Source organism: Mobula hypostoma, chromosome 7 (assembly GCF_963921235.1).
Source record: "Mobula hypostoma chromosome 7, sMobHyp1.1, whole genome shotgun sequence".
NCBI classification, from domain to species: Eukaryota; Metazoa; Chordata; class Chondrichthyes; order Myliobatiformes; family Myliobatidae; genus Mobula; species Mobula hypostoma.
The window spans coordinates 173169383-173196870 of NC_086103.1; the positions used below are offsets into that span (position 1 = coordinate 173169383).

At 41.7% G+C, this 27488-nt stretch overlaps 2 protein-coding genes across 2 annotated transcripts in view; both read right to left on the reverse strand.

Moving 5' to 3' along the window:
- Positions 1–27007, reverse strand: part of LOC134349761 (dehydrogenase/reductase SDR family member on chromosome X-like) — a 366143-nt gene extending 339136 nt beyond the window's left edge. The window contains exon 1 of the mRNA XM_063054593.1: positions 26884–27007. Coding sequence (XP_062910663.1) covers positions 26884–26983 — 100 coding nt within the window. The 5' untranslated portion in view covers positions 26984–27007. The remainder of the gene's footprint in view (positions 1–26883) is intronic.
- On the reverse strand, positions 1747–27025 carry LOC134349760 (E3 SUMO-protein ligase ZBED1-like). Its single transcript, XM_063054592.1, has 2 exons — positions 26884–27025; positions 1747–4112 (listed from the first exon to the last, which is right to left on the reverse strand). The coding sequence occupies exon 2, from the start codon at positions 4058–4060 to the stop codon at positions 2075–2077; it is 1986 nt and encodes a 661-aa protein (XP_062910662.1). The 5' UTR covers positions 4061–4112; positions 26884–27025; the 3' UTR covers positions 1747–2074.
- Between the last annotated feature and the right edge of the window lie 463 nt (positions 27026–27488).

Below are 27488 nucleotides of genomic sequence, written 5' to 3' on the forward strand. Positions count from 1 at the left end.
ACAAAAAAAGCACAATTTACAGAATGAATGGAAGTTAATCTGTACATGGATCTAGAGGCAAATAATTAGATCACAGTGAGGAACCAAATTTTTTCTCCCCTCATTAAGAGGGGCAACATCAAATGTAGCACTTGCAAATGCACTAAAGCCATCTCCAAGTATCAAACCAACTTAGTAGTTTGCTGCTTGTATGTAGTTTCAATCATTTACACTTGAGGACCATCAAATGGTCCAATCTTCACTGAATTTTCAGTTGGGAATTATTTCTATCATTAGCCAATAAATCAAAACTCAAATCCACATACTGTTATACTTAATGAATTTGAAAAAGACACTAAACAACTCAATATCAATGTATGCTACACTCAGTGCCCACTTTATTAAGTACCTTCTATACCTAAAAAAGTGATCACTGAGTTTACGCTGGTGGTCTTCTGTAGGTCATCCACTTTAAGGCTTGATATGTTGTGTGTTCAGAGATGCTCCCCTGCACACCACTGTTATAACACATGGTTATTTGGGTTACTGTTGCCTTCCTGTCAGACTGAACCTGTCTGGTCATTCTCCTCTGACCTCTCTCATTAACAAGGCATTTTTGCCCACAGAACTACCCCTCACTGAAAGTTTGTTTCTCGCGCCATTCTCTGTAAACTCCTGCAACTGTTGTGCATGAAAATCCCAGAAGATTAGCAGTTTTTGAGATACTCAAACCACCCTGTCTGGCACCAACAATCATTCCACAGTCAAAGTCACTTAGATTACATTTTTTCCACAATTTTGATGTTTGGTCTGAACAACAGAACTTCTTGACCATGTCTGCATGCTTTTATGCATTGAGCTGCTGCCACATGATTGGCTAATTAGCTATTTGCATAATAAGCAGATGTACAGGTGTATTTAATAAAGTAGCCAGTGAATGTAACATGACTATTTAGATGTGACAGAATGAAATTTGCCCAGAGGGGGAATACAGAAGTAATCACACAAGTCAGATGGCTCTAAACAGTAAACGAATTGCATCCCTTGTGAAACTTCGCAAGTTACTTTGCAGAATTTCAAATGTGCTTTAATTGTCGTTAAACAAGAGAAAAAAAAGCTGATAACACAACTGGGTAACAGACCACACACAGGAAAGACAAAACAACAGATATTATTACATGAAGATACAGTGGCCAAGTTATCACGTTAAAGCTTGCAATCATTCATTCCCTTAAAAAAATGACAAAAATAGTGCATGTTTAAAGTTTATTTTATATGGTTCTTACGAAGTTTCCTTCATAAATCATCGAAGCTATAATTTTCTCCAACTTTCAGATTTTAGCCCTTCAAGTACTGTGCAATTTCACAATGCTTGAGTATGCATTATTCCTAATTTGGTGACTGAGATTAAAAAAAGTATGGCAGCAGAATTGAAGGAATGTACGATTATTGCTCATTTCACTTTCACTGGGGACTAAATGTGTAATATTGGAACATACTTATGGTAAAATGACAGGTACTTCCCAATCACCACCTTAGATCAGAGGTCCCCAACCTCCGGACCGCCGACCGATTCATTGCCACGAAGAATGCAGCGTGCAGCAGTGGCCGGGATGCACCCAGCACATCTTTAAGAAAAAAGCCAAAATAAACAAGCTAATTAATTAGGCTGACTGCGCCGCCTCTGATCTGGGCCGACATTTACGTGCCGGGCGGCACTTAATTAATTAGCTTGTTTATTTCGGCTTTTTTCTTAAAGATGTGCTGGGTGCGTCCCGGCCACCGCTGCACCACTGTACTCTTCGCGGCAATGTATCGGTCCGTGGCCCAGAGTTTAGGGACCACTGCCTTAGATGATTGACAAAAACAAATATAGATCCTATCAGCATTCATTTTTAAAATAATTTTTTAAAATCTGTACACTTGGTCATCCATTATATTTTTTCTATATACACCACCTCACATTATATATTCATTCCAAAAAAATAAAATTCTTTTATTTAAATCAACAGTAACTCGTTACTTTGATTACTTCTGTTTACTTCTTTAACAACTGAACATAATTGACTTCTTGCCATTAGTCCAGACCTCAGCCCTATTCATCGTCTGCAATGACCTCACGATCAACTCGAGTGTTCTCGTAAAGAAACAGCAGCCGGTCAACTTCAGCTGGTGCCAATTGGTTTCGCTTGGTGTCCACCAGATTACCCGCCGCAGTGAAGAGCCGCTCAGAAGGGACACTCGTGGCAGGAATGCACCAGTACTTCCGCACTAGTTTGATTAGGGTGGGGAATAAAGCCACCCGGTCACACCACCAAGCCAGCGGATCTTCGGCCAATTCCAGGAGCTTCTGGGATTTGTAGTTGCGCACTTCTTCCATGACCTGCGAGCGCCATCCATCTTGATCTTCGTCCCTGCTGCCCGCCTGCCCAAAGATTTCCGCCAGCATGAAGTCGATGCTGCCGGTGCTGTAGGGCTTCATTGACATGACGCGCTTTTTCAGTGGTGGCTCTTCGAAGGCAAAGCTCCCCTCTCCCCCGGCAGGGCTCTCTTTGTCTTTTTCCAAGAGACCGCTGGCTTCCTCTACGAGCTTACTCTCAACTTGTTTCTGCTGAGCGACAGAAAGGAACGGTACTTTCTTGTACCTTGGATCAAGGAACGTTGCAGCATTGAGGAAGAGGTCCAGCTCTGGGGATAACTGGTACGCTTCAGACAACTCTTTGGCAATCGTCTCCTTCACGGCACCAAGCAAGTGCGAGTCTGAATCTCCGACCTTCAAGGCTGAGTTCAACAGGACATGAAGAAGGGGTTTTACCATGCTAATGATCGGGTACTTCAATCTGCCCATCATCTCGGTGGCCTGCTGGAATGGCTGCAGCAACTCTACTAGCCCTTCAATTGTGTTCCACTCACTTGCTTCTGGCATTAAGTGGTAATTCATGTTGTCCTCAAACAACACGGCTGCAATTGCTGTGCGTTGCTCCCTCAGGCGCTGCAGCATCGATAAGGCATTTCCCCAAGTGCTGCAGTCATTAACAAGCTGGTGCTGCATTAAATACTGCTGTTTCTGTTTCTCGCTGAGTATACAGGCTGCTCTTGGTGTCATCTTGAAGTACTCGACCAGCTTACTACATTTCAGAAGAAGGGTGCAGAATTTTGGGAGCTGGAGAGCTTGGTTTATGCCCTGATTGATGGCGTGGCCAAAACACGGCACGTGCACAGGGAGGTTTAGCAGGGAGCAGGCATTCACCACACTTTCACAGTCAGTGCTGGTCGTGGCCCCCAACACATTCTTGCTGATTCCCCATTCTCTGAAGGACTCAACAAGGGAATGTGCCAAGTTCTCTGTTGTGTATTCATCTGCCACTTCGAACGTGGTGAGGCATCTGGAAGAGAACTTCAAAGGGTTTGAGCTGTTGTCTGCACCTCCCAAGAAGTGGGCAGTTAAAGACAAGTAGCATCGGTTTCGGCCCTGTGCTGTCCACATGTCAGCAGTGACACCGCACCACGCTGCCAGAGCCAACTCTTTCTCCACGCCAGTCCGAATAACATGGTAGCGCTCAGGAATAGCTTTGGTCGAGAAATACTTCCTGCCAGGGAGCTCAAACCTTGGGTCAGCCATTTTGAGGAGCTTTTTGAACGTTGGCTCCTCTACCACAGAGACAGGATAAAGCCCCTCACATATGAAGCTGGTGACCACGGTGGTCAACTCCTGATGTCGTTTACTGTCTTGGCTGTAAGAAGTCTTCATGATTGCATCTTGCATGCTCAGATGCGCACCCTCAAGCTCCTGTTTCAAGAAACTAGAGGTAAAGGGCTCTTTAGGCTGTTCACTGTTGCTTTTGACAACTTGATGGAATTCATTGGGATGATTCTTCTCAAGGTGGTACGCAAGGTTGGAGGTGTTTCCAGAATAAGCAATTTGAGCACGGCAAACTCTGCAATAGATTTTCTTCCACTGCAGTATGCATCCTTCAGCATCAGTGTCAAACCCAAAGTACTTCCAGACTTTACTTTTTGCTCTTGGGTGGCAAACTAGCTTTAGGTCTGAGGTGGAGCCTTCTGGGGTCTTGTGCTCCATGGCTGCTTGGACACAATTCTAAACATGGAGCTTTCATCCATTTAACATCAACCTGCCAAATAAAAGAAAGAAAACAATAAGAAGTCCAGTTACAAAAAAAAACAGACATCACTTCAAGGATATGAAGAGCAAAGGCTGCACAATAATAACCTACCTGATCATGTCCTAAGTAAAAATAAACGAGAACAGAAAGTGAAGGCAGGGGAACTGAAAAGAATGACTCATCAGTTGATGAGTTGGCAAGTAAATTGGACTTGCCTAGCAAGTATGCCAACTGACAGATAAAGGCAGGGTTACAGTTCAAAACCTGAAATGTTTAACATGGATTGGTTTTTATATGACTAGTTATCATGCCTGAGAGTTGCAATGTGTCACAACTGTCAGCATGAATTTACAGTCAAACTCTTTTTATACGCAAAGAAAGTCTTGCCATCCTAACTACTCAAAATATACAGTTTGAACAAAAATGGTTTCTCTTCATTGGCAGGAATTTAAAATTAACTGTGATTCAGGAAATCCATGTCTTGGCTTATAGAAGAACAGCAGCAAACCGTACTGAAAAGATGACATATGGGCTAACATAATTAAATTAATTTTCTTGCGGGCATATGCAATAAATCTATAATTGGTATTTATTTATTGTTCGGCGACTATACAGTATAAAGTATTATTGAAGACCGTGTAGTTGGTATGGTCTTTCATTGATTCTATTATGGATTTATTGAGTATGCCAACAAGAAAATGAATCTCAGAGTTGTATATGATGACATACATGTACTTTGATAATAAATTTACTTTGAACCTTGAATAGAATAACCAGAATAGAATCAATGAAAGACTGCACCAACTTATGCATTGAACCAGTGTGCAAAATAACAACCTGTGCCAATACACAAAGAAAGAAATAATAATAAGCAATAAATAGTGAGATAAAAAATAGTAAGATCAACAAAATGTATCATTAGCTCTCTCCTTTGCGTTGGAACAGTTTTGCATGGGTCAATACAGGTAGTAAGCTTAAATGCAGTCACTATCTTTGCATACTAACAAAATGATTTTACTCATTGTACAGTGCAGGCAACTTCACCAGAAACTTGAGAGCCTACCAGCCCCGTGAAGGTATTGGTTGGTGACCATGACCTTAAAGCATGCACTTGTCTAAACAGACTTGACCCACAGATACAATGCCACAATGTAAACAAGTTGATTTTCATAGCTATAACAATTACCTTGCAGATATCCTTAGTTACAATTATGGTACAGATGGCCCCATTATAATGTAGTATTCCTGCAGAATTAATTCACAATAAAATGCTATTTAGACCAACTGTCTTCACTGGCATGTACACCCAGTGACCACTTCACGAAGGAAAGGACTGGAACTCAATGTGGTCTTCTGCTGCTGCTCGACGTGCTGCAATCAGAGGTGCTCTTTTGCACCACTGTTACAACCTGTGGTTATTTGAGTTACTGTCACCTTCCTGTCAACTTGAACCAGTTTCACCTCTATGATCTCTCTCGTAGTGGTATCCATTAGTCTCGTGAGACCATGGATCTGCGCCTGGAAAGTCTTGCTTCAGTCTGTGTTAGAGCAGCGTCTGTTGTGTCTGTAGAGTCCCACGTGGGAGTGACAGTCTCGGCTGCAGCGACTGCACTTGAAGGCACCGTCCTCCAGTGTTGTCTTGGTGCTGTTTTTCTGACGAGTGCGCTTTTCTTCAGCAAGCCTTAGCTTCTCTCATTAAGGCATTTTCATTCATACTCACTGGATTTTTTTTTTTCTTTCTATTCTCCATAAACTGGGTGAAAATCCTAAGAGATTAGCAGTTTCTGAGATACTCCAACCACCCCGTCTGGCACTAACAATTATTCCATGGTTAAAGTCACTTAGGATCACATTTCTTCCCCATTCTGATGTTTGGTCTGAACAACAATTGAACCTCTTGACCACGTCTGCATGCTTTTGTGCATTGAGCTGTGGCCTCGTGCTTGGCTGATAGAATATTTGTATTAACAAGTGTACAGGTGTACCTAATAAAGTGCCACTGAATGTATGCTTCCACAAGTCACTTCCCATTTACCTTTTCTGAGCTTTGAAATGTACATTTCCATTTATTTTGTTCTTATGTACACAGAAAATTTCCTCTGAAAACATGTGGACAATTTGTTTGATATGCTTCTACATTCCAATCTCCAGAGGATAAGCCTTTGTAGTGATATTTAAAGATCAAACCTCTCTATTTACAAGTCAATATTTACAACATATTTATTCTTTTTAAGTTCATCTTCAGTAATTGTGATGGTGGGAGGTATTACTAAATACAGCCTAGTTATCCATCCCAAGATGAACTGGACATAAATAGATATGCTGGCATTTGCAATTTCCCAATCCTCCGGGACCAGGCCAGAATCAAGTGATTCTTGAAAGATCATGATTAATGCATCCATTATCTCTTCAGCAACCCGTTTCAGGACTCTGGGATGTAGTCCATCTGGCCTAAATGATTTATCCACCTTAAGACCTTTGAGTTTGCCTAGCACTCTTTCCTTTGTAATAGCAATGGCACTCACTCCTGCTCCCTGACACTCACGGACTTCCACAGTAAAGATTAAAGCAAAGTACTTATTAAGTTCATCTTCCATTTCTTTGTCACCCATTACTACATCCCCAGCATCATTTTCCAGTGCTCCAAATCAACTCTCACCTCTCTTTTATTCTTTATCTAACTGAGTAAGGTCATGCCTTATTCCCATTGCTACCGCCAAGGAGAAAGTACAGAATCCTGAAGGCACACACTCAATAATTCAGAAACAGCTTCCTCCCCTATGCCATCAGATTTCGACATTGAATGGACATTGAACTCATGAACACTACGTCACTCACTACTTTTTTTTTGCACTATTTACTTAACTATTTGATACTGCTGCCGCAAAGACAGCATATTTCACAACATATGCCGGTGATATTAAACCTGATTCTGATCTTGGGCAGTAAGAATAAACTGGAAACCAGAGGAAACCCACGTATACAGCGAGTGGTTGATCTCTGGAATGTGCTGCCAGAAGAATGGATCATGGTATCAGAGACGATTGTTACATAAAGAGCCATATGGCCATACACTTAAACAGACAAGAAACAGAAGGATACAAACACTTGGATTAGCGTAGATGACCAAAAAGGTTGACAGGCATGTTGTGAGCTGAAGGGCCTATTTCTGTACTGTACAAACACTATGACACTACCTATGCTCTCCTACAATCTAACTCAATAGCTCTCCAGAGTACCCTAGGAAAGCTGGAAAAAAAAGCAGTTGATTCCATGATTTGATGGACCAGAGTTAGAAACAAAGTCTACAAACTTCTGGATGGTAAAAACAATCCCAGACAGATTAGACCAAAACTCACAAGTTGAGACATGACTGATCAAGCTTTCAAAAGGTAGCTGACACAGGACCAACTGGTAATCCAGCACAAGTGCTGAGAAGATGGAGGGAAATTGGAAAGAACAAAAATGTTATAATTGAAAAAAAATTGTAGCAATCCGTGAAGATAATTCAAAAAATGCACGCCAATGAAAAGATTTTTTTTATCATACAGTCTTAAGAACTTTGTTAAACAAAATTCTGACATTTTTCTTGCATCTTGCATCAAAATTCTTGCAACTGTTGCCATAAATTTTTGGTGTTGCTTCTTAATGCATTTAGCAACCTGATGGAGCAGAAATATAATGTCATGTCAATTTTAATTGGTCACATGTCATTTAACATCATATTGGTCATTAGAACATAGATCAGATTATTGCAGCATTGACCTTTGGATGCTAAAGTGAAGTTTGATTGTTCTCAAGGTTCTAGGGTTCCATTGTTTTAGATGTGAGAGTGCGTGGGATTAAAGGGAGGGTGGCATTACTAGCCAAAGAAAACGGCAATGCCCAGTTAAGACAGACTGGAAAGCTTAGCATATGAGGCTTTATAGGTGGAACTGAAGAACAACGGGAGACTGCATTAATGGGATTATATTATAGACGACCCAACACTCCATGGGATTTACAGGAGCAAATTTGTAGTGAGATTGCAGACTGTTGCAAGAAACATAGGGGATGTGATAGGTGATTTTAACTTTCCACAATTTGACTGGGACTCCCAAACTGTAAAAGGGCTGGATGGGAAAAAGGCTGTCAAATGTGTTCAGGAAAGTTTCCTTAACCGTACATCGAAGTCCCAATAAGAGAGAGTGTGACACTAGATCTCCTATAGGGGAATGAGACAGGATGAATTTAATTATCATAATACCATTAGTTTCAAGGTGATTATGGAAAAGGATAGGTCTGGTCCTCAGGTTGAGATTCTAAATTGGAGAAAAGCCAATTTTGACGGTACCAGAGAGATTCTGGCAGGTGTGGAATGGAATAGGTTGTTTTCTGGGAAAGATGTACTTGCTAAGTGGGAGACCCTCAAAAGTGACATTTTGAGAGTACAATTTGTATGTTGCAGTCAGAATAAAAGGCAAGGAAAACAGGTTTAGGGAACCTTGGTTTTTGAGAGATATTGAGGCCCTGGTTAAGAAAAAGGAGGTGCCTAGCAGGCATAGGCATGTAGGGACAAATGAAGAGTATAAGAAATGCGAGACAACACTTAAGAAGGAAATCAGGAGGGCTAAATGAAGGCACGAGGTTGCTCTAGCAGGCAAGGTGAAGGAGAATCAGAATCAGGTTAATTATCACCAGCATGTGTCGCGAAAGTTGTTAACTTAGCAGCAGGAGTTCAAAGCGATACATGATAATATGGAAAAGAAAAATAAATAAGTAAATCAATTACAGTGAATATACAAATTCATGCTGTCCTCAAACACTGCCACTACTGCTTCTACTTCTTATGTTCTTATATGTATATTGAATAGATTAAACATAGTGCAAAAAAAGTGAGGTAATGTTCATGGATTCAATATCCATTTCAGAATCTTATGGCAGAGGGGAAGAAGCTGTTCCTGAATCGCTCAGTGTCTGCCTTCAGGCTTCAGTACCTCCTTCCTGATGGTAACAATGAGAAGAGGGCATGTCCTGGGTGATAGGGATCCTTGTAACTATTTTGGCTACTATATGGAGGCTAGTACCCAAGATGAAGCCGACTAATTTTATGACTTTCTACAGCTTCTTTCGGTCCTGTGCACTAGCCCCCTTGCACCAGACAGTGATGTAGCCTGTCAGAATGCTCTCCACTGTACATCTATAAAAGTTTCAGTGTTGTAGTTCACAAACCAGATCTCTTCAAATTCCTAATGAAATATAGCCACTGTCTTGCCTTCTTTATAGCTGCACTGATATGTTGGGACCAAGTTAGATCCTCAGATCTTGACACCCAGGAACTTGAAATGGCTCACTCTCTCCATTTCTGATCCCTCTGAGTCCCGCATCTTACCCTTCCCAAAGTCCACTATCAGCTCTTTCGTCTTACTGAAACTGAGTGTAAGGTTGCTGCTGCGATACCACTCAACTAACTGGTATACCCCACTCCTGTATGACCTCTCATCTCCATCTGAGATTCTACCAACAATGGTTACACCATCAGCAAATTGATAGATAGTATTTAAGCTATGCCTAGCCATACAGTCATGGGTATAAAGAGAATAGAGCAGTGGGCTAAGTACATACGTGTGCCAGTGTTGATCCTAAGGGCTTCTACAGATATAATAAGAGCAAAAGGATAGCAAGGAATAAAATTGGTCCTCTGGAAGATCGGAGCGGCAATACGTGCATGAAGCCAAAAGAGATGAGGGAGATCTTAAATGGATTTTTGCATCTGTATTTATTTGGGAAATGAACACAGAGTCTATAGAAGGGAAACAAAACAGCAGGAAGGTCAGGTACCCTATGCAGAGAGTTGTAAACTTAAGTCAGCTCCGTCATGAGCACTAGTCTTTTATATCCAAAACATCCTCAAGCAGCGATGCCTCAAAAAAGTGGTATCCATCAAGAAGGACCTGCATCACCCAGGTCATGCCTTGCTCTCATTGCCATTAGGAAGGAGGTACAGAAGTGCGAAAGCACACACTCAATGATTCAAGAACAGCTTCTTCCCCTTTGCCCTCCGGTTCCTGAATGGACATTGAACCCATGAACACTACCTCACGACCTTTTTATTAAATTTCTATTTTTGCACTACTTATTTAACTATTTAATATATATTATTGAGGGAGTGCAGCGTAGGTTCACAAGCTTAATTCCCGGGATGGTGGGACTGTCATATGTCGAAAGATTGGAGCGACTGGGCTTGTATACTCTGGAATTTAGAAGGCTGAGAGGGGATCTTATTGAAACATATAAGATTATTAAGGGATTGGACACGCTGCAGGCAGGAAGCATGTTCCCGCTGATGGGTGAGTCCAGAACCAGAGGCCACAGTTTAAGAATAAGGGGTAGGCCATTTAGAACGGAGTTGAGGAAAAGCTTTTTCACCCAGAGAGTGGTAGATATATGAAATGCTCTGCCCCAGAAGGCTGTGGAGGCCAAGTCTCTGGATGCTTTCAGAAAGAGATGGATTAGAGCTCTTAAAGATAGTGGAATCAAAGGTTATGGGGATAAGGCAGGAACTGGATACTGATTGTGGATGATCAGCCATGATCACAGTGAATGCTGGCTCGAAGGGTCGAATGGCCTACTCCTGCACCTGTTGTCTACTGTCTATTACTGTAATTCAGTTTTTTCTCATGTATTGCATTGTACTGCTGCCGCAAAGTTAACAAATTTCATGACATATGCCGATGATATTAAACCTGATTCTGAACTCCTTTTGTACTGAAGAATGACAATAAACAGTCATGAATCTTGAATCCCATTAAGACCACCCTGATTCTCCAACCTACACCGAGGGAAATTTACTACAAGTAACCTCACCATCTAGTACAGAGGTGTCAAAAAGTTGCAGAGTTGTACACTCAGCCACTCCAACATAGGCACAAGCCTCTCCACCATCGAGGACATCTCCAATTGGCGATGCCAAGGCAGCATCTATCATGAAAGACCCTCACCACCTTCGGCATGCCCTCTTCTCATTACTACCAACATTGAGTACAAGAGCCTGAAGATAGATACTCAGTTCTTTAGGATCAGCTTCTTCCATTCCACCATCAGATTTTTGAATGGTCCATGAACACTACTTCACTATTTTGCTCTCTTTTTGCACTATTTTTATATATAATTTTATACTAATTTAGAGTAATGTTTGTTTCCATTGTACTACTGTCGTAAAACAACAAATTTCACAACGTACGTCAACAATAATAAACCTGATTTTGATTCAGTCAGGCCTCTTCTGTTCCTGTCCTTCCACATCTGCTTAATCAGCATAATCCTATATTACCTCCTCCGTATATGCATGCCCACCCCCCCCCATATAAATGCATTTTTACTACTCACTTCAATATTGGGATGAACATTTGCGCCACTCTTCAGAAAAGAAACTCGTAATTCCTATTAACTTCTTGATGACACACTGACGATTCTAGTTACGCTCTGCCACATGGAAACACTAATATTTCCACGCAGGTTGGGTGAGACGAGAACTATAGGTCATGAGTTAAGTGTGAAAGGAGAAATGTTTAAGAGGATCAAATGGGCCAAGGGGCCTGTTTCTAGGTTGTTGTGCTCTATAACTGTATATTAACGCCTTCAATTAGGTCACTGTTCAGACAATTTTCATCTTAAATTAATGGAGACCCAACGTGTTTAATCATCAGAGATTATCTGGAAAATCTGATTTCATCCTTGTCAATCTTCTCTGCACCCGCTCCAGTGCCTCTGACAGGAAGGTGACAATGACACAAATAACCATGAGTTATAACAGTGGTGTGCAGAAGAGCATCTCTGAACGCAGAAGACCTACAGCAGTAGAAGACCACAGTGGGTTTCACTCCTGCACCTAATAAAGTGGTCACTAAGTGTAAATTAGCTTTAATACATTATGACGAGTCCCTTAACACAATATATCTTACGCAGCATGCTCACTACAGTCATGCCACACTCATTGATAGACTGCTAGGGTTATATAATCAATAAAGATAAAAATCTGCATTTTATTCATAGTCTATTATTCTTGGAAGCATGATACACAAGGGCTCATACTTTGATAGATGCTCAAGTTGATCTTATTACCCTTCTCTTTTCTTCTTAACCTTGTCTTCTGATTTCATTCTGAAAGCCATCATGGAAGCAATAATATTACTTGCACATTAATTCCCTTTATAACTTACTTTTGCTTTCCTTCTCCATTTCTCCCCAGTGCCAGAATGAGGGAATAATGCATTAAGAGCTATTTATACAGAAAACTACTAAAGAGAAAAATATTCCTAAAGGAAGCAACTCACTTTTAATAAACACATTCATAGCAAAGTTATTAAACCATGAAAACACAAGCAACTGCTGGAATCTAAAGCAGCACAGAGACACTAGAGGGAAATGGGCAGTCGACATTACAGATAGAGACATCAACCGTTACCTCACACCAATAGATGAAGTATCTGAACCCAAAAATACGACTGCCCCTTTCCCCTCTATAGAGACGGCCTAATCTGTTGAGTTCCTCCAGTGTTTTGTGCATTGATTCTAAACTAGGAACCTTTCTTGCAAGGTTGTTGAAGCTATTTTTGCATCATGTGAAACACAGCGAAAGTAAGCAAGATGCTAATGTTTCTCCACAAATGCAGTATCTACACCTGGTCTTGCCTCTCTACAACATCCTGAATAATAATGTCCATAATATATCAATAACATAATGTATATGAAATATAAAGTACCAAAGGTCAAGGTAAATTTATTATCCAAGTACTGTACGTACGTGTCACCTAAAATAAATTTTCAAAGACATTCATAGAACAAATACAACAGAATCAATCAAGATGGGCGATCAACCAATGAGCAAATGAAGACAAACTGTGCGAATATAAAAAAAATGATGAGAACATGACTTGTAGAGTCCTTGAAAGCGAGTCCATAGATCGTGGAATCAGTTCAGTGTTGAGGTGAGTGAAGTTATCCACACTGGTTCAGGAACTTGATGGGTTGAAGATTTCATGCCTTCAGATATATGATACAGGTTGACCTTCACTAATCCTGCACCACTGGGACCTGAGCAGTGCCGGATAAGTGAAAATGCCGAATTACAGAAGGATCACATTAAGTATAATCAGTGCCAGATTATCGAAGGAACCGGATTACAGGTAGTCGGATTAGTGAAGGTAGACCGGTACAAACATGCATTTCTGCACCCCTAGAAGCTTTTATTTTTGTCCATAACTCCAAATAAAAATAAGCAATGCTAATTCAAGATTCAGGATTGTTTAATGTCATTTCCAGTACACAAGTGTAAAGAAGAACAAAATAATTGTTACTCTGGATGCAATGCAGCACAAAAAAAAACACAATAAGATGAAGAACCGAGTACTAAAAAAAATAGAAGTACATATGATGGCTTATATACATTGATTATACTATATGGAAATAAAGTGACAATAGGCACAGGAGTGTCTGTACATAAGGAGACTGACAGGAAATGATAAAGTAGCAGCAGTGGGCGATATGGAGGGATGGGTTACTACTTCACTGTTGTCACCCCCTTAATTACAGACATCTATTTAGCTTCTTCAGTGGTGTGATGAATAAGCAACTGTTGATCACCACTCAACATCAGATTTAAATTAACACAATAATTGCTCATTACTTGTACAAGTTGCAACACAATAGCAGGTACATTCACTGCATGCCAATAATTTTCCCTATACTTAGAATACTGGAACGGAAAATAGCAAGATTTAGTTCCTTGAGCTTGCTTACCAATTGATACGATCGCCGCTGATCTTCCAACTCAACATCATATTCCTATTTTGCCTGCTTCTCGTTTAATGCCTTTAAAAGCAACATTTCTTCCATTATCTTTAGACCAAAAGACCACAAGACATAGGGTGCATAATTAGGCCATTCAGCCCATCAAGTCTGCTCCATCATTCGATCATGGCTGCTTTATTATCTCTCTCAACCTCATTCTCCTGCCTTCTCTTCATAACTGTTGACATCCTTGCAAATGAAGAACCTCTCAACCTCTGCTTTAAATATACCCAATGACTCTGCCTCCACTGCCATCTGTGGTAATGAATTCCACAGATTCACCACCCCCCCAGTTAAAGAAATTCCTCCTCATCTCTGATCTAAAGGGATATCCATGTATCCTGAGGCTATGCTTTCTGGTCCTAGATTCCCCAACTATTGGAAACTTCCTCTCCTTATCCATTCTATCAAGGCCTTTCAATAGGTTTCAATGAGATTCCTCCTCATTCTTCTAAAATCCAGCGAGTACAGGCCAAGAGCCATCAAACACAACTCATGCATTAACCCTTCCATGCCTGTGATTATTCTCGTGAAATTCCACTGAGCCCTCTCCAATTTAGCAGATAATTCCACAGGTTTATCACCCTAGTGAAGAAATTCTACTTCAACGCTTCCTTAAATGCTTTACCCCATTGTAGTGTAATCAGTCAAGGCGAGTAAGATGTTCTCCTAAGGGATTGTCTAAAGGTGGGTTCTGAGGTGCCTAGAGACTGATCCAGGATCTACATATTCTGGTGCCCCGTGGGCAAGAGTAAATGTTGGTTATGATTGGTGGTTGAGTCTTTTGGTTGTTCAGTCCCTCCTCTCGTCCACATGGTCTTTACAGCACTGAGAGGTCTCTCTCACGTAGCGCAGCTCCCCCTCGAACAGATTTCTCCAGGTTGATTTTGATGCGATCTCTGAAGAGTTTCATTTGCCACCAGGGGCTCACTAACCTTCCTTCAACTGAGAGTAAAGCATCTGTCTTCACTCACGTCTTACCCCAAATCCAGTGACCATGTATCCAGACACTGTCAATGTGACACCATTTTCTTTGGACATTACTTTTTCATTATGGTGGCATGCAGACCCCGTACTGTTGCTTTGGTCATTCTAAGATTTCGACCAAGCAACACGGAAAGAATAATAAGTGATTGCCAAGTTGGAAGTGGTGGTGTGAGAGGTGTTTTAATAGAGGTGTACAAGATGATAAGAGCCATTGATAGATTGGACAGCCAGAGACTTCTTCCCAGAGCAATAATAACTAATATGAGGGGGCATAATTTTAAGGTGTTTAGAGAAAAGTATAAGGGAAATGATTCAAGTTTTTTTTTACACAGAGAATGGCGGCTGTGTGGTATGCACTGCCAAGGGTGGTGTTAGAGGCAGATACATAAGAGATATTTAAGAATCTCTTAGATTGGCACATGGATGCTAAAAAAAAATGGACAGCTATGTAGGAAGGTAGGATTAGATTGACCCAAGTGAAAAATGAGCAGAGCAGGGGGCTAAGCACACATCCCTGTGGAGATCGTAGAGGAGTTGTTTTTGCCAATCTGACTGGGGTCTGCAAGTGTGGAAACCCAGGATCCAATTACACAAGGGGGTAATGAGTTAAAGGGTCTGCACAACATTGTGGGCCAAAAGGCCTGTACTGTTCTGTAATGTTCTACATAGGTTCTTTGACAGTATATCTGCAGACAATTTGCATTGCAGCCACACAATACTCATGGTAAAGAAAATGGCCAATGGGTACCGACCACTTAGTGTTAGAAGACCATTTCGTTCATTGTGCAGTCAGTTTGGATTGGCAACAACATCTTTTGTTTTTATTAAGTGCAATCGTGAACAATAGCTAGATCAGAAATGTTGATCAAGTCAACTAGTTCCCAAAGAGAACTTTGATAGATCAATCAGATGGTTCACTGCGGCTCAGCGACAGAACACAAAATCATAAGTACAATTAAGAAAAATTTAAAAATAGTGAAAATAAAATCCATAAAATCCATCAGCACAGGTGCACCACAAGTCTGTGTGTTTAGCTCCCTGCTCTATTTGTTTTATACTTATGACTATGTGGCTAAGTACATCTCCAATGCCATATTCAAATTTGCTGATTACACCACTGTCATAGGCTGAATGAGCATATAGGAGGGAGACTGAAAATCTGACTGAGTAGTGCCTCAACAACAACCTCTTACTCAATGTCAGGAAGGTCAAGGTCCTGATTATTGACTTCAGGGAGAGGAAACCAGAGGTCCATAAGCCCGTCCTCATCGGAGGATCAGAGGTGGAGAGCAACCTTAAATTCCTCGGTTATCATTTCAGACGACCCATCCAAGACCCAATACATTAAGTGCAATTATGAAGAAAGCATAGCAGCCCCTCTTCTTGCTAAGAAGTTTGCAAAGATTTGGCACGATATCTAAAACTTAGACAAACTTCTAAAGATGTGTAGTGGAGAGCATGTTGACTGGCTGCATTCAAGCCTGGTATGGTAACACCAACTCCCTTGAATGGAAAATCAGATAACAAGTAGTGAATACAGCCCAGTCCATCACAGGTAAAGCCCTCCCCACCATTGAGCACATCTATACAGAGCGTTGCCGCAGCATTCAGGGACCCCCACCAACCAGGTCATGCTCTCCTCTCACTGGTGCCGTCAAGAAGAAAGTACAGGAGCCTCAGGATTCACACCGCAAGGTTCAGGAACAGTTATTACCCCTCAACCATCAGGCTCTTGAAGCAAAGGGGATAAGTTCATTCAACTTCACTTGCCCTATCATCAAAATGTTCCCACAACCTATGGATTCACTTTCAAGGACTTTTAGTCTCTTGTTATGAATATTTATTGCTTACTTATTATTATTTCTTTCTTTCTGTACTTGCAGTTTGTTATCTTTTGCACACTGGTTGAACACCCAGTTAGCACGGTCTTTCATTGATTTCATTATGGTTATTATTCTATTATGGATTTATTTAATATGTCCACAAGAAAATAAATCTTAGGGTTATATCTGTCCTTTGATAATAAATTTACTTTGACTTTGAAATTATAAATGCATTTAAACAGCCCAGATGATATCCAAGTCCAAGGATTGGGAGAGAAATAGAGAAGAAAATCAAAAATAAGATATAAAAGGAATTAAACAACATAGAACAGTACAGCACAGTACAGGCCCTTCGGCCCACAATGTTGTGCCAACCCTTAAACCTTGCCTCCCACATAACCCCCACCTTAAATTCTTTCATATACTGTCCAGTAGTCTCTTAAACTTCACGAGTGTATCTGCCTCCACCATTGACTCAGGCAGTGCATTCCATGCACCAACCACCCTCTGAGTAAAAAACCTTTCTCTAATATCCCACTTGAACTTCTCACCCCTTACCTTAAAGCCATGTCCTCTGGTATCCAGTGGTGCCCTGGGGAAGAGGCGCTGGCTGTCCACACTATCTATTCCTCTTAATATCTTGTACACCTCTATCATGTCTCCTCTCATCCTCCTTCTCTCCAAAGAGTAAAGCCCTAGCTCCCTTAATCTCTGATCATAATGCATACTCTCTAAACCACGGAGCATCCTGGTAAATCTCCTCTGTACCCTTTCCAATGCTTCCACATCCTTCCTATAGTGAGGTGACCAGAACTGGACACAGTACTCTAAGTGTGCAAATAATATTATTGCATCCATAATGGCTTTCAGAATGAAATCAGAAGACAAGCCTAGGAAGAAAAGAGAAAGGTAGTTAAGATCAACCGGAGTATCCACTAAAACAGTCGGCAAGAACTCAAAAGGCCACATACCATCCTTCTATGCCTATTATTCTATGATTTTATAATTGTCATCAAGGAATTCTAAATGGCACAGTTAAACTGATACAACCAGCAGTACTTTCTCACAAATGGTACCTGGAAGAGATCTGAAGGAGACTAAATTTATATGCATTAACTTTCAGTCTTCGAAGGCAATGACATAAATTTTGATAAGCCCACATCGAATTGCAACAGAAAGCTTGCTTTGACTGCGACAAATGAACGGAGATCTCACGTAATGGCTTTGTTCAGAAATACAAAGTGAATTTGAATATGGTTCTTGCATTTAATTGCAGCCTGATTACTCCCATCAGGAAAGCATTGTACTAACAACACACTTGAGGCTTTCAAATTTATTTTGTTATTCTTTGACAAAATATTCACAAAGCACATAACACTTATTGCAGGTTGATCCAATCCAGAACTTTTTTGAATGACTTTACAAAAGATATTTTGTAAATCTATCTTTTACAAGATATATGACCTGCTGAGCTCCTCCAGGATTTTGTGTGTGTTGCTCTGGACATCTAGCATCTGCAAACTCTCATGTTGTGAATTAAAAACCTGTACTTTGATCTTAATAAGTCAATTTGCAAAACTGTACAGTGATAAAGTCCTAGGGTGGGAGAAATATAATATTCCCTAATAAATAATAGCACAGCCCAGTTCTAATAAACTATTATAGGGACTGGAAAAACAAATATTGAAAAGGGGAAGATAGTAGCAAACCTTAAAACAGATCTACATTTCATGGTGATTCACAATTATTTTGAAATACATGGTAATTTATGTGAGAACTGATCACTACACAAAGACAACCCACAAGGTGTAAGGCATAGGTGGTTACCTAAGCTTGACACAATACCAACCAAAGACAAATACGGGACAGAACTTCGGATGCTGGAGTTGTCCCTGCTGGCCGCACACAGAGCAAGAAATTGACAGCTCTTACTACTGCAGGTCAGAATGGTGAGCATTATTTGCATTGCTATTGACAATACAAATGCCCAAATCTCAATGATGTTCAAAAACATGACATGACCTGATAGCAAATCATACAACAATCACAAGTCTTCAAATTAAGGTGGGGTTTCTATCAATTTATTTAAAGATACCGTGCAGAACAGGCCCTTCCAGTCAAAAGAAATGCATGGACCAGGCAACCCAACTATTTAACGATAGTCTAATCAAAGGGCAATTTACAATGACCAATTAACTGATGAACCAGTACTTCTTTGGACTCTGAGAGGAAACCAGAGCACCCAGAGGAAACCCATTCACTCATGGAAATCATGTACAAACTTTCTACAAAGGACACCAGAATTGAACTCCAAACTCCAAGGCCTCGGAGGTGTAATAGCATCGCACTAACCCTGGCGCTACCATGGTGCCGTTTGGATTCTGACCACTCAAAGGTAATTAGAGACAGACATTTAATAATGGAGCAACAACTCAATTTCCAAGATATAACAGGAGATGAAGGGAATGCATAGATTTAGTTTGAAAGACTGGCATTTACCAAATATAGTCCATTCAGAACCTGATGAAAAATAGAAGACTACAGCATTGGAATAGGCCATTCGGGTCCACGATGTCTATGCAGAACATGATGCCACATTAAACTCAGTCTCTTCGGCCAAGGCATCCTACATAGCCAAGAAGCACAACTTCTAGCTGAGGAAGCTAAAGAGAGCTGGACTTTGCGCATCCATACTCACGTTATTCTACAGAGATGCAGTAGAGAGCATCCTAATAAGCTGCATTACTGCATGGTACAGAAACTACACTGAGGCAGACAGGAAGGCTCTACAACAGGTAGTCAAGAAACTGCCCACGTATTACTGGCACTAGCCTAACCGCAATCATGGACATATATACAGAATGTGCCAGAAAAGGGCCAGTAACATCATGAAGGATCCCACCCACCTTGGTCACAGACTGTTTGTCCCATTCCCATCAGGGAGGAGGCTATGTAGCATCCATGCCAGGACCACCAGATTCAAAAATAGTTACTTTCCCCAAGCAGTAAGACAGATCAACACCGCCACCCACTAACACCATCATTACTTTATTACTTCCCATCAGTCACCTTCGGTACAGCCTAGCATCACTTTATGGATATACAATTAATCTATATGCATACAAAAACTATGCAATGTATTAATATTTATGGGGTCTTTTTTTATATTATTATAGTGTTCTTTATCTTTTGCGGAGGCTTTTGCACTGCATCGTATCCGAGGTAACGATTATTTCATTCTTACACTTGTGTACAGGAAATTACATTACAGATTTTTGAATCTTGAATAATTCATGTCCCTCCATATCCTGCACATTCAAGTACCTATCTAAAAGCCTCTTGAACACCACTTTCATAGCTGCTTCCACCACTACCCTTGGCAGCCCATTCCACACACCTACCACAACCTATGTAAATGCATCGCACATCCTCCTTAAATGTTTCCCCTCTCATTTTAAATGTGTGCTGTTAAGTATTCGAGATTTCTAAGTTGGGAAAAAGATTCCTTCTATATTCAACATGGCTCAAAATTTTACTAACTTCTATCAGTTTCCACTCAAGTCACTGACTCTTAAAGATAGACATTAGCTTTACTTGTGATATATATATCAAAAAAAAATCAAAATGTAGAGTGAAATGTGTCATTTGTATGAACAACCAAGGCAGTCTGAGGAAGTGCAGGGGGCAGAACACAGGAACATAAGGAATGGAGGAGTAGGCCACCTGGCCCATCAAGCCTGCTCTGCCATCCAATAGGATCATGGCTGATCTGGCCATGGACTCATCTCCACCCATCTGCTTTTCCCCATAACCCTCAAGGCTGATTTGTACTTGTGTGACAGGCTGCGCCGTAGGCCTGATTTATACTTCTGCATAGCCCTACACCATAGTGAGCATGCGTAGTTATGTCTGTGTCGCTCTGCAATTCACCACCAAAACGCTAGTTGGCGGTGCGGTTTCTATGCCACTGTGTTGAGTTTCTTCGTGAGAGACATGGATGAGGAAATACATTTCAAATATTTTTGGATGTCGGCAGGTAGATTTGACGATTTGGTTCATCATCTCCAACCATTTATTTCACATCAGTGTACAGACGTGGCGGAGGAAAGCAACTGGAAATGCGATGCTACCAAGCGTACCAATCACAGTTGTTGTGGTCTGCGTCACCACGACACGGGAGTTACATTTTTGGGGAGGTGCACGTCACCCTACGGCGTACATTTGATGCAGAAGTATAAATTGAGCTTTAATTCCCCTACTATGCAAAAATCTATCCAATCTTGTCTTAAATATATTTACTGAGGTAGCCTCCACTGCTTCATTGGGCAGAGAATTCCGCAGATTCACCATTCTCTGGGAAAAGCAGTTCCTCTTCATCTCTGTCCTAAATTTACTCACTAGAATCTTGAGGCTATGTCCCCTAGTTTTAGTCTCAACTATCAGTGGAAACAACTTTCCTGCCTCTATCTTATCTATCCCTTTCATAATTTTATATGTTTCTATAAGATCTCCTCTCATACTTCTGAATTCCAGCGAGAACAGTTCCAGGTAACTCACAGTCTAACTCCCTTATCTCTGGAATCAACCTGGTGAACCTCCTCTGCACTGCCTCCAAAGCCAGTATATCACTCCTCAAGTATGGAGACCAGAACCGCACACAGTTCTCCAGGTGCGGCCTCACCAGTACCCTGTACAGTTGCAACATAATTTCCCTGTTCTTAAATTCAATCCCTCTAGCAATGGCCAACATCCCTTTGCCTTTTTGACAGTCTGCTGCACCTGCAAACCAACCTTTTGTGAATTCTGCACAAGCACTCCCATCCTTCTGCACAGCAGCATGCTGCATTTTTTTTTCCATTTAAATAATAATCTACTCTTCAATTTTTCCTTCCAAAGTGGATGACCTCACATTTACCAACAATGTATTTTATCTGCCAGACCCTTGCCCAATCACCTAACCTATATATATCCCTCTGCAGACTCTCTGTATTGTCTGCACAATTTGTTTTTCCACTCAGTTTAGTGTCATCAGCAAACTTAGATACACTACATTTGGTCCTGTCTTCAAGATCATTAATGTATATCGTGAACAGTTGTAGGACTAGCACTGACCCCTGTGACACACCGCTCACCACTGACTGCCAACCAGAGTAAAACTAACTGGACCACAGTTACATGCCTTTTGCCTACATCCTTTTTTGAACAGTAGTGTGACACTTGCGGTCTTCCAATCCGCCAGGAGCTGCCCAGAGTCCAGCCAAGTTCGGTAAATTATCACCAAAGCCTCTACTATAACTTCTGCCATTTCTTTCAGTACTCTGGGATGCATTTCATCAGGACTAGCGGACTTATCTATCTTCAAGCCCACAAGTTTGTTCAGCCTACGGGGAAGAAATCATCTCTCTGACACACTGGTGTCACGAAAACAACCTCTCCCTCAATGTCGCTAAAACAAAGGAGCTGGTTGCGGACTACAGGAGGAATGGAGAAGGGCTAACCCCTATTGACATCAATGGATCTGGGGTTGAGAGGGTAAACAGTTTTAAGTTCCTCGGCATCCACATCACCGAGGACCTCACATGGTCTGTACACACCAGCTGTGTGGTGAAAAAGGCATAACAGTGCCTCTTTCACCTCAGACGGTTGAGGAAGTTTGGTATGGGTTCCCAAATCCTGAGAACTTTCTACAGGGGCACAATTGAGCGCATCCTGATTGGCTGCATCACTGCCTGGTATAGGAACTGTACCTCCCTTAATGGTTGGACTCTGCAGAGAATGGTGCAGACAGCCCAGCGCATCTGCAGTTGTGAACTTCCCATGATTCAGGACATTTACAAGGACAGGTGTGTAAAAAGGGCCCGTAGGATCATTGGGGATGAGCGAGGATTTGGCTAGTCACCCCAACCACAGTCTATTCCAGCTGCTACCATCCGGGAAACGGTACCACAGCATAAAAGCCAGGACCAACAGGCTCCAGGACAGCTTCTTCCGCAAGGCCATCAGACTAATTAATTCCTGCTGATCTGAGTGTACTCTATATTGCATTTTTCTGTTCTATTTATTATAAATTACTATGATTGCACATTGTACATTTAGACGAAGACGTAACGTAAAGATTTTTACTCACGTATGTGAAGGATGTAAGAAATAAAGTCAATTCAATTTAGTGAAAGGTATTGTATCAAGGTCCTCACCTGCCACCGCATCCATAACATCTCTCTCTGACACGTTAGATTTGTTCTCCACCGTGAAGACCAACACGAAATAGCCTCTGCCATTTCCTCATTACCCAATATCAATTCCCCCTTCTCGTCCTCCGTTCACTTTAGCAACCCTTTTCTGCTTTATATAATTATAAAAACTTTTACTCTCCATTTTTATATTTTGTGCTAATTTATTTTCATAATCTAACTTCCCTTGCCTTATTGCTTGCTTAGTGTTTCTTTGTTGTTTTTTAAAGTTTTCCCAGTCTTCTAGTTTCCCTCTACTCTTGGTGACTTTGTACGCACGAGCTTTTAGTTTGCCTTCTTTTATTTCCTTAGTTATCCAAGGCTGACTCTCTCCACTCTTGCTGTACCTGCTTTTAACTGGTATATACTTTTGTTGAGCACCGTGAAAAGTCTCTTAGAAAGTCTTCTGCCGTTCCACCACATAGTCTGTGATCCCAGTCTACACTAGCCAAATCCTCCCTCATCCCATTGTAGTCTCCATTGTTCAGGCATGATACACTGGTTTTCAATTAAGCTATTGCACCCTCCAGTTGTATGAGAAACTTAGTCATACTGTGATCACTCTTCCCAAGAGGATCCCTAACTACAAGATCACTAATTTTACCTGTCTCATTGCACAGGACCAGATCGAAGAAAGCACGTTCCCTTGTAAGTTCAGTAAAATACTGTGCAAGAAAGCCATCACAAATGCATTCTATGAAGTCCTCCTCAAGACTGCCTCGACCAACTTGCTTCACCCAATCTACGTGCAAGTTGAAGTCCCCCATGATAACTGGTGTTCCATTCTTACATGCCTCAGACATTTCTGTTTATTGCCTGTGCCCCTGTAATGTTATTAGTCGGTGGCTGATAGACAACTCCCACCAGTGATTTTTTCCCTTTACTATTCGTAATCTCTACCCTGATGGATTTAACATTCTGCTCCTTAGCTCTTATATCACCTCTCACTATTGCCCTGATCTCATCCTTAATTAAGATGTTACCACATCTCCCTTACCTTCCCTACATATCCTTCCATATTACCCGATATCTTGGATATTTAATTCCCAATCCTTTCCACCCTGCAACCATGTTTCTGCAATGGCCACTAAATCATATCCGTTTGTACTGATCTGTGCGACAAGTTCACTGACCTTATTTCAAATACTATGGGCATTCAGATAAAGTGCGCTTACACTCATTGTGCTTTTAAAATCTTGTAATATTTTTCTCTTTTGCACTTGACCTTTCCTTACTCCACTTTTAATTTTCTCTTTTTTTAATCCTTTGCTTTTTCTTTATCAAAACTATTCCCTTTTACTTTATCCATAAATCTCCAATCTGTTGAACCCCCCCCCCCAACTATTTAGTTTAAAGCCCTATCCAGAGCCCTAGTTATGCGATTCACTAGGATCCAGGTCCCATCACGGTTCAGATGGAGCAGGTCCCATTGGTACAGCTCCCTCCTTCCCCAATACTGGTGCCAATCACCCATGAAATCAATTCACACCCATGTCTCCCACACCAATCCTTAAACCATGCATTTAACTCTCGAATCTTCCTGATCCTATGCCAAGTTGCGCATGGCACAGGTAGTAATCCAGAGATTACCACCTTTTTGGTTCAGCTTTTTAATTTAGTCCTTAGCTACTCAAATTCCTCCAGCAGAACCTCTTTCCTCATTCTACCTATGTCGTTGGTACCCACATGGACCATGACAACTGGATCCATCCCCTTCCACTGCAAATTCCTCTGCAGATCAGATAAGATGTCCCGAACCCAAGCACCAGGCAAGTAACACAACCTTCCAGACACACTATCCTCGCGAAAGAGAACTCTGTCTATTCCCCTGACTACTGTATATTATCCCCAATTACCACTACATTTCTCTTCTCTCCCACTTCTTGAATGACTCACTGAACTATAGTGCCTCAGGTAGTTACTCATCCTTCCTACAGCCCCCATTCTCATCCACACAGGGAGCAAGAATCTCAGACCTGTTGGACAAGCTCAAGGGCTGAGGCTCCTCCAGCACTGTCTCTTGGATCCCACTACCCGCCTCACTCGCAGTCACACCCTCTTGTCCCTGACCACAGACCAAATTTGAGGCAGCTAACCTAATGGGTGTGACTACTTCCTGAAACAGCGAATCCAGGTAACTCTCCCACTCCCTGAAGTGCCACAGTGTTTGAAGCTCAGATTCCAGGTCATGAACCACAATACAGCACATCACATCACCTGATCTTGCATCATCCCTGCCTTATTTAATTAGCTGCAATTCAATGACTTTTTATTCAACCACTACAAAAGCCTTACCTGCTACTTACTTGTGCCTCCCCTCCGAACGTCTTGAGCCAAACCCTCAAGTTCCCACTCCTATACTGGTACACTCACACAATGACCACTCTGCTTTGATCCTGCTTTACTTTTATTTGCTCCTGCTAATGAATGACGAATCGATTGGTCCGCTACTAATGCACCGAGCCCCGCAAAATGCTCCCTTTTCAAACTTTTCTCCCTGACCTGTACAAAGCTCTGTCTCTCTGTACAAATCAATTGGTTTGCTGGTAATGCACCAAGCCTTGCAAAATGCTCCTTTTTAAACTCTTCTCCCTGACCTATGCAAAGCTCTCTCTCTCTCTGCAAATCAACTGGTCCACCGCTAATGCCTGCAAGTAACATTATGTATCTGGCACCAACATAGCATGTCCACAGTGGGTCACTGGAATGCATGTGGGAGAGAACTGGAACACCCAGAGGATACCCACACAGTCATGGGAAGAACATCGGAATTCTTTACAGACAGAGTTGGTAATTGAACCCTGATCGCTGGTGCTGAAAAGCATTGCACCTACAGCTACGCCACCGTGCCATTCTCTGTAGTACCCTACCATACCACCACTGTAGTACAGAGAAAACAACCCAAGTTCATCCAAACTCTGCCTATACCTTACACCCTCTAATCCAGGCAGCGTCCCACTAAGCCTCTTAAATAATCAGAATTCTCCGAGAAGGGTCAAAATATTCTACAGAAAATTAAACATTTGCCAGAAAAGCAACCAGTATAAGACCACATCTATAAAATTTTAGTACATGATACCATCCTCATTTTCTGCACATCAATATAGTCTCTCAAATCAACCACTGGTTAATCTGTAGTCAAAGAGCACATTCCCAACTACAGTTTGATACCATTTTGTTGTTTTCAATTGCTGTGATTGTTTTTAAAGAAAAACAAAAATTTACATAATTGCAACAAATATTTAACACGTGACTGATCAAAACCTTCATTCAAAATTAATTGCAAATTTATCAAAACGATTGCAATTATTGTACATTGCACTTTGTGATTAATCCTCTAACAAGCAGATGATTTACTAATGACAAGTGAGTCTCTGATCTCAACAGAGATGCATTTTATTCCCTGCTTCAAGAGTTTCTCTGATGTTTCAATTTGCTGAATCAATCCAAGGCGGATGAGGTGGCGAACGGGGCGTTCGGATGCTGATCAGGAGACAGGACCCACTCTCACATGGGCTGGCTGGAGATGGCGCGGAGAGTGGGAGGCATCTAGGGAGGAGAGGACAGAGTGAATGATGGGCGGGGGGTGGAAAGAGCAGTTTGAAGGCCAAGCAAGCGGAATGGGTGGGGTGGGAGGCCGGGACAGACAGGGAGGTGTTGGGGAAGCAAGAAGAGATATGGGGTTTAAGGGACACATCAAAGATGGGCCGCGTCAGGACGGGTAAGTGGGAGACCAGGGATAGGGGCTGCGAAAGGGGAAAGGTAGTGGAGGAAGGAGACAGGGGCCCGGGACTGTTCAGCGACATCGCTCCTTCTTCTGCCTAGACAACTCCGATTCGGTCGCCCGCGGCCCACCGACCGTGTCCCTGCCCCTGCTTCCCACACCCCGAACGCGGGCGCCGCTCTAACCTGGCAGTGAGAAGCGGCGCCTCAGCAGTTGCTCCAGCAGAACCTTCAGCCCCACCGCGTACGTCCACAGGCAGGCGGCCAGCGGCGACATGGCAGCCATCAGGCAGTACAGCGTGTAACCCGGCTCCCCACTCCCGGCTCCTGCAGCTCACACTTTGGTTCCGCCGTACAATCAGTCCCGGCTGTAGGTCGGTTCAGTAAATGCGATCTGTATCTATGTGAATAGATTCATTCCCATATAATCTATTCAGTGAGCGTACTTTTATTATATCTGTGTACAATTCGATGTGTATTATTATTGTGATCAATATATGCATAGTACCTTTCAGAAAATGAACGTATGTATAAATGCATGCATAAAACTTATACATGTACTTCTATAAAGATATGCCTGTATGCATTGAAGGTATTCAAAGACAAAGTTGAGTTATTGACATATGCATAAGTACATATTTGCACAGGTGTAATAAAAACCTGCGTGTAGCTGCATCACAAACACATAGCATTCACAAGAAAAATATAAATTACACAAAGTTATACAAGAAAGAACAAGATTGGAACAAAAAAAAATCCGTCGTAGTACCAAGTGATCATAGTGTTGCTAT

Excerpts from the sequence above, each read along its gene's own strand:
- LOC134349760 (XM_063054592.1), bottom strand. The coding sequence starts at position 4,060 with ATGGAGCACAAGACCCCAGAAGGCTCCACCTCAGACCTAAAGCTAGTT.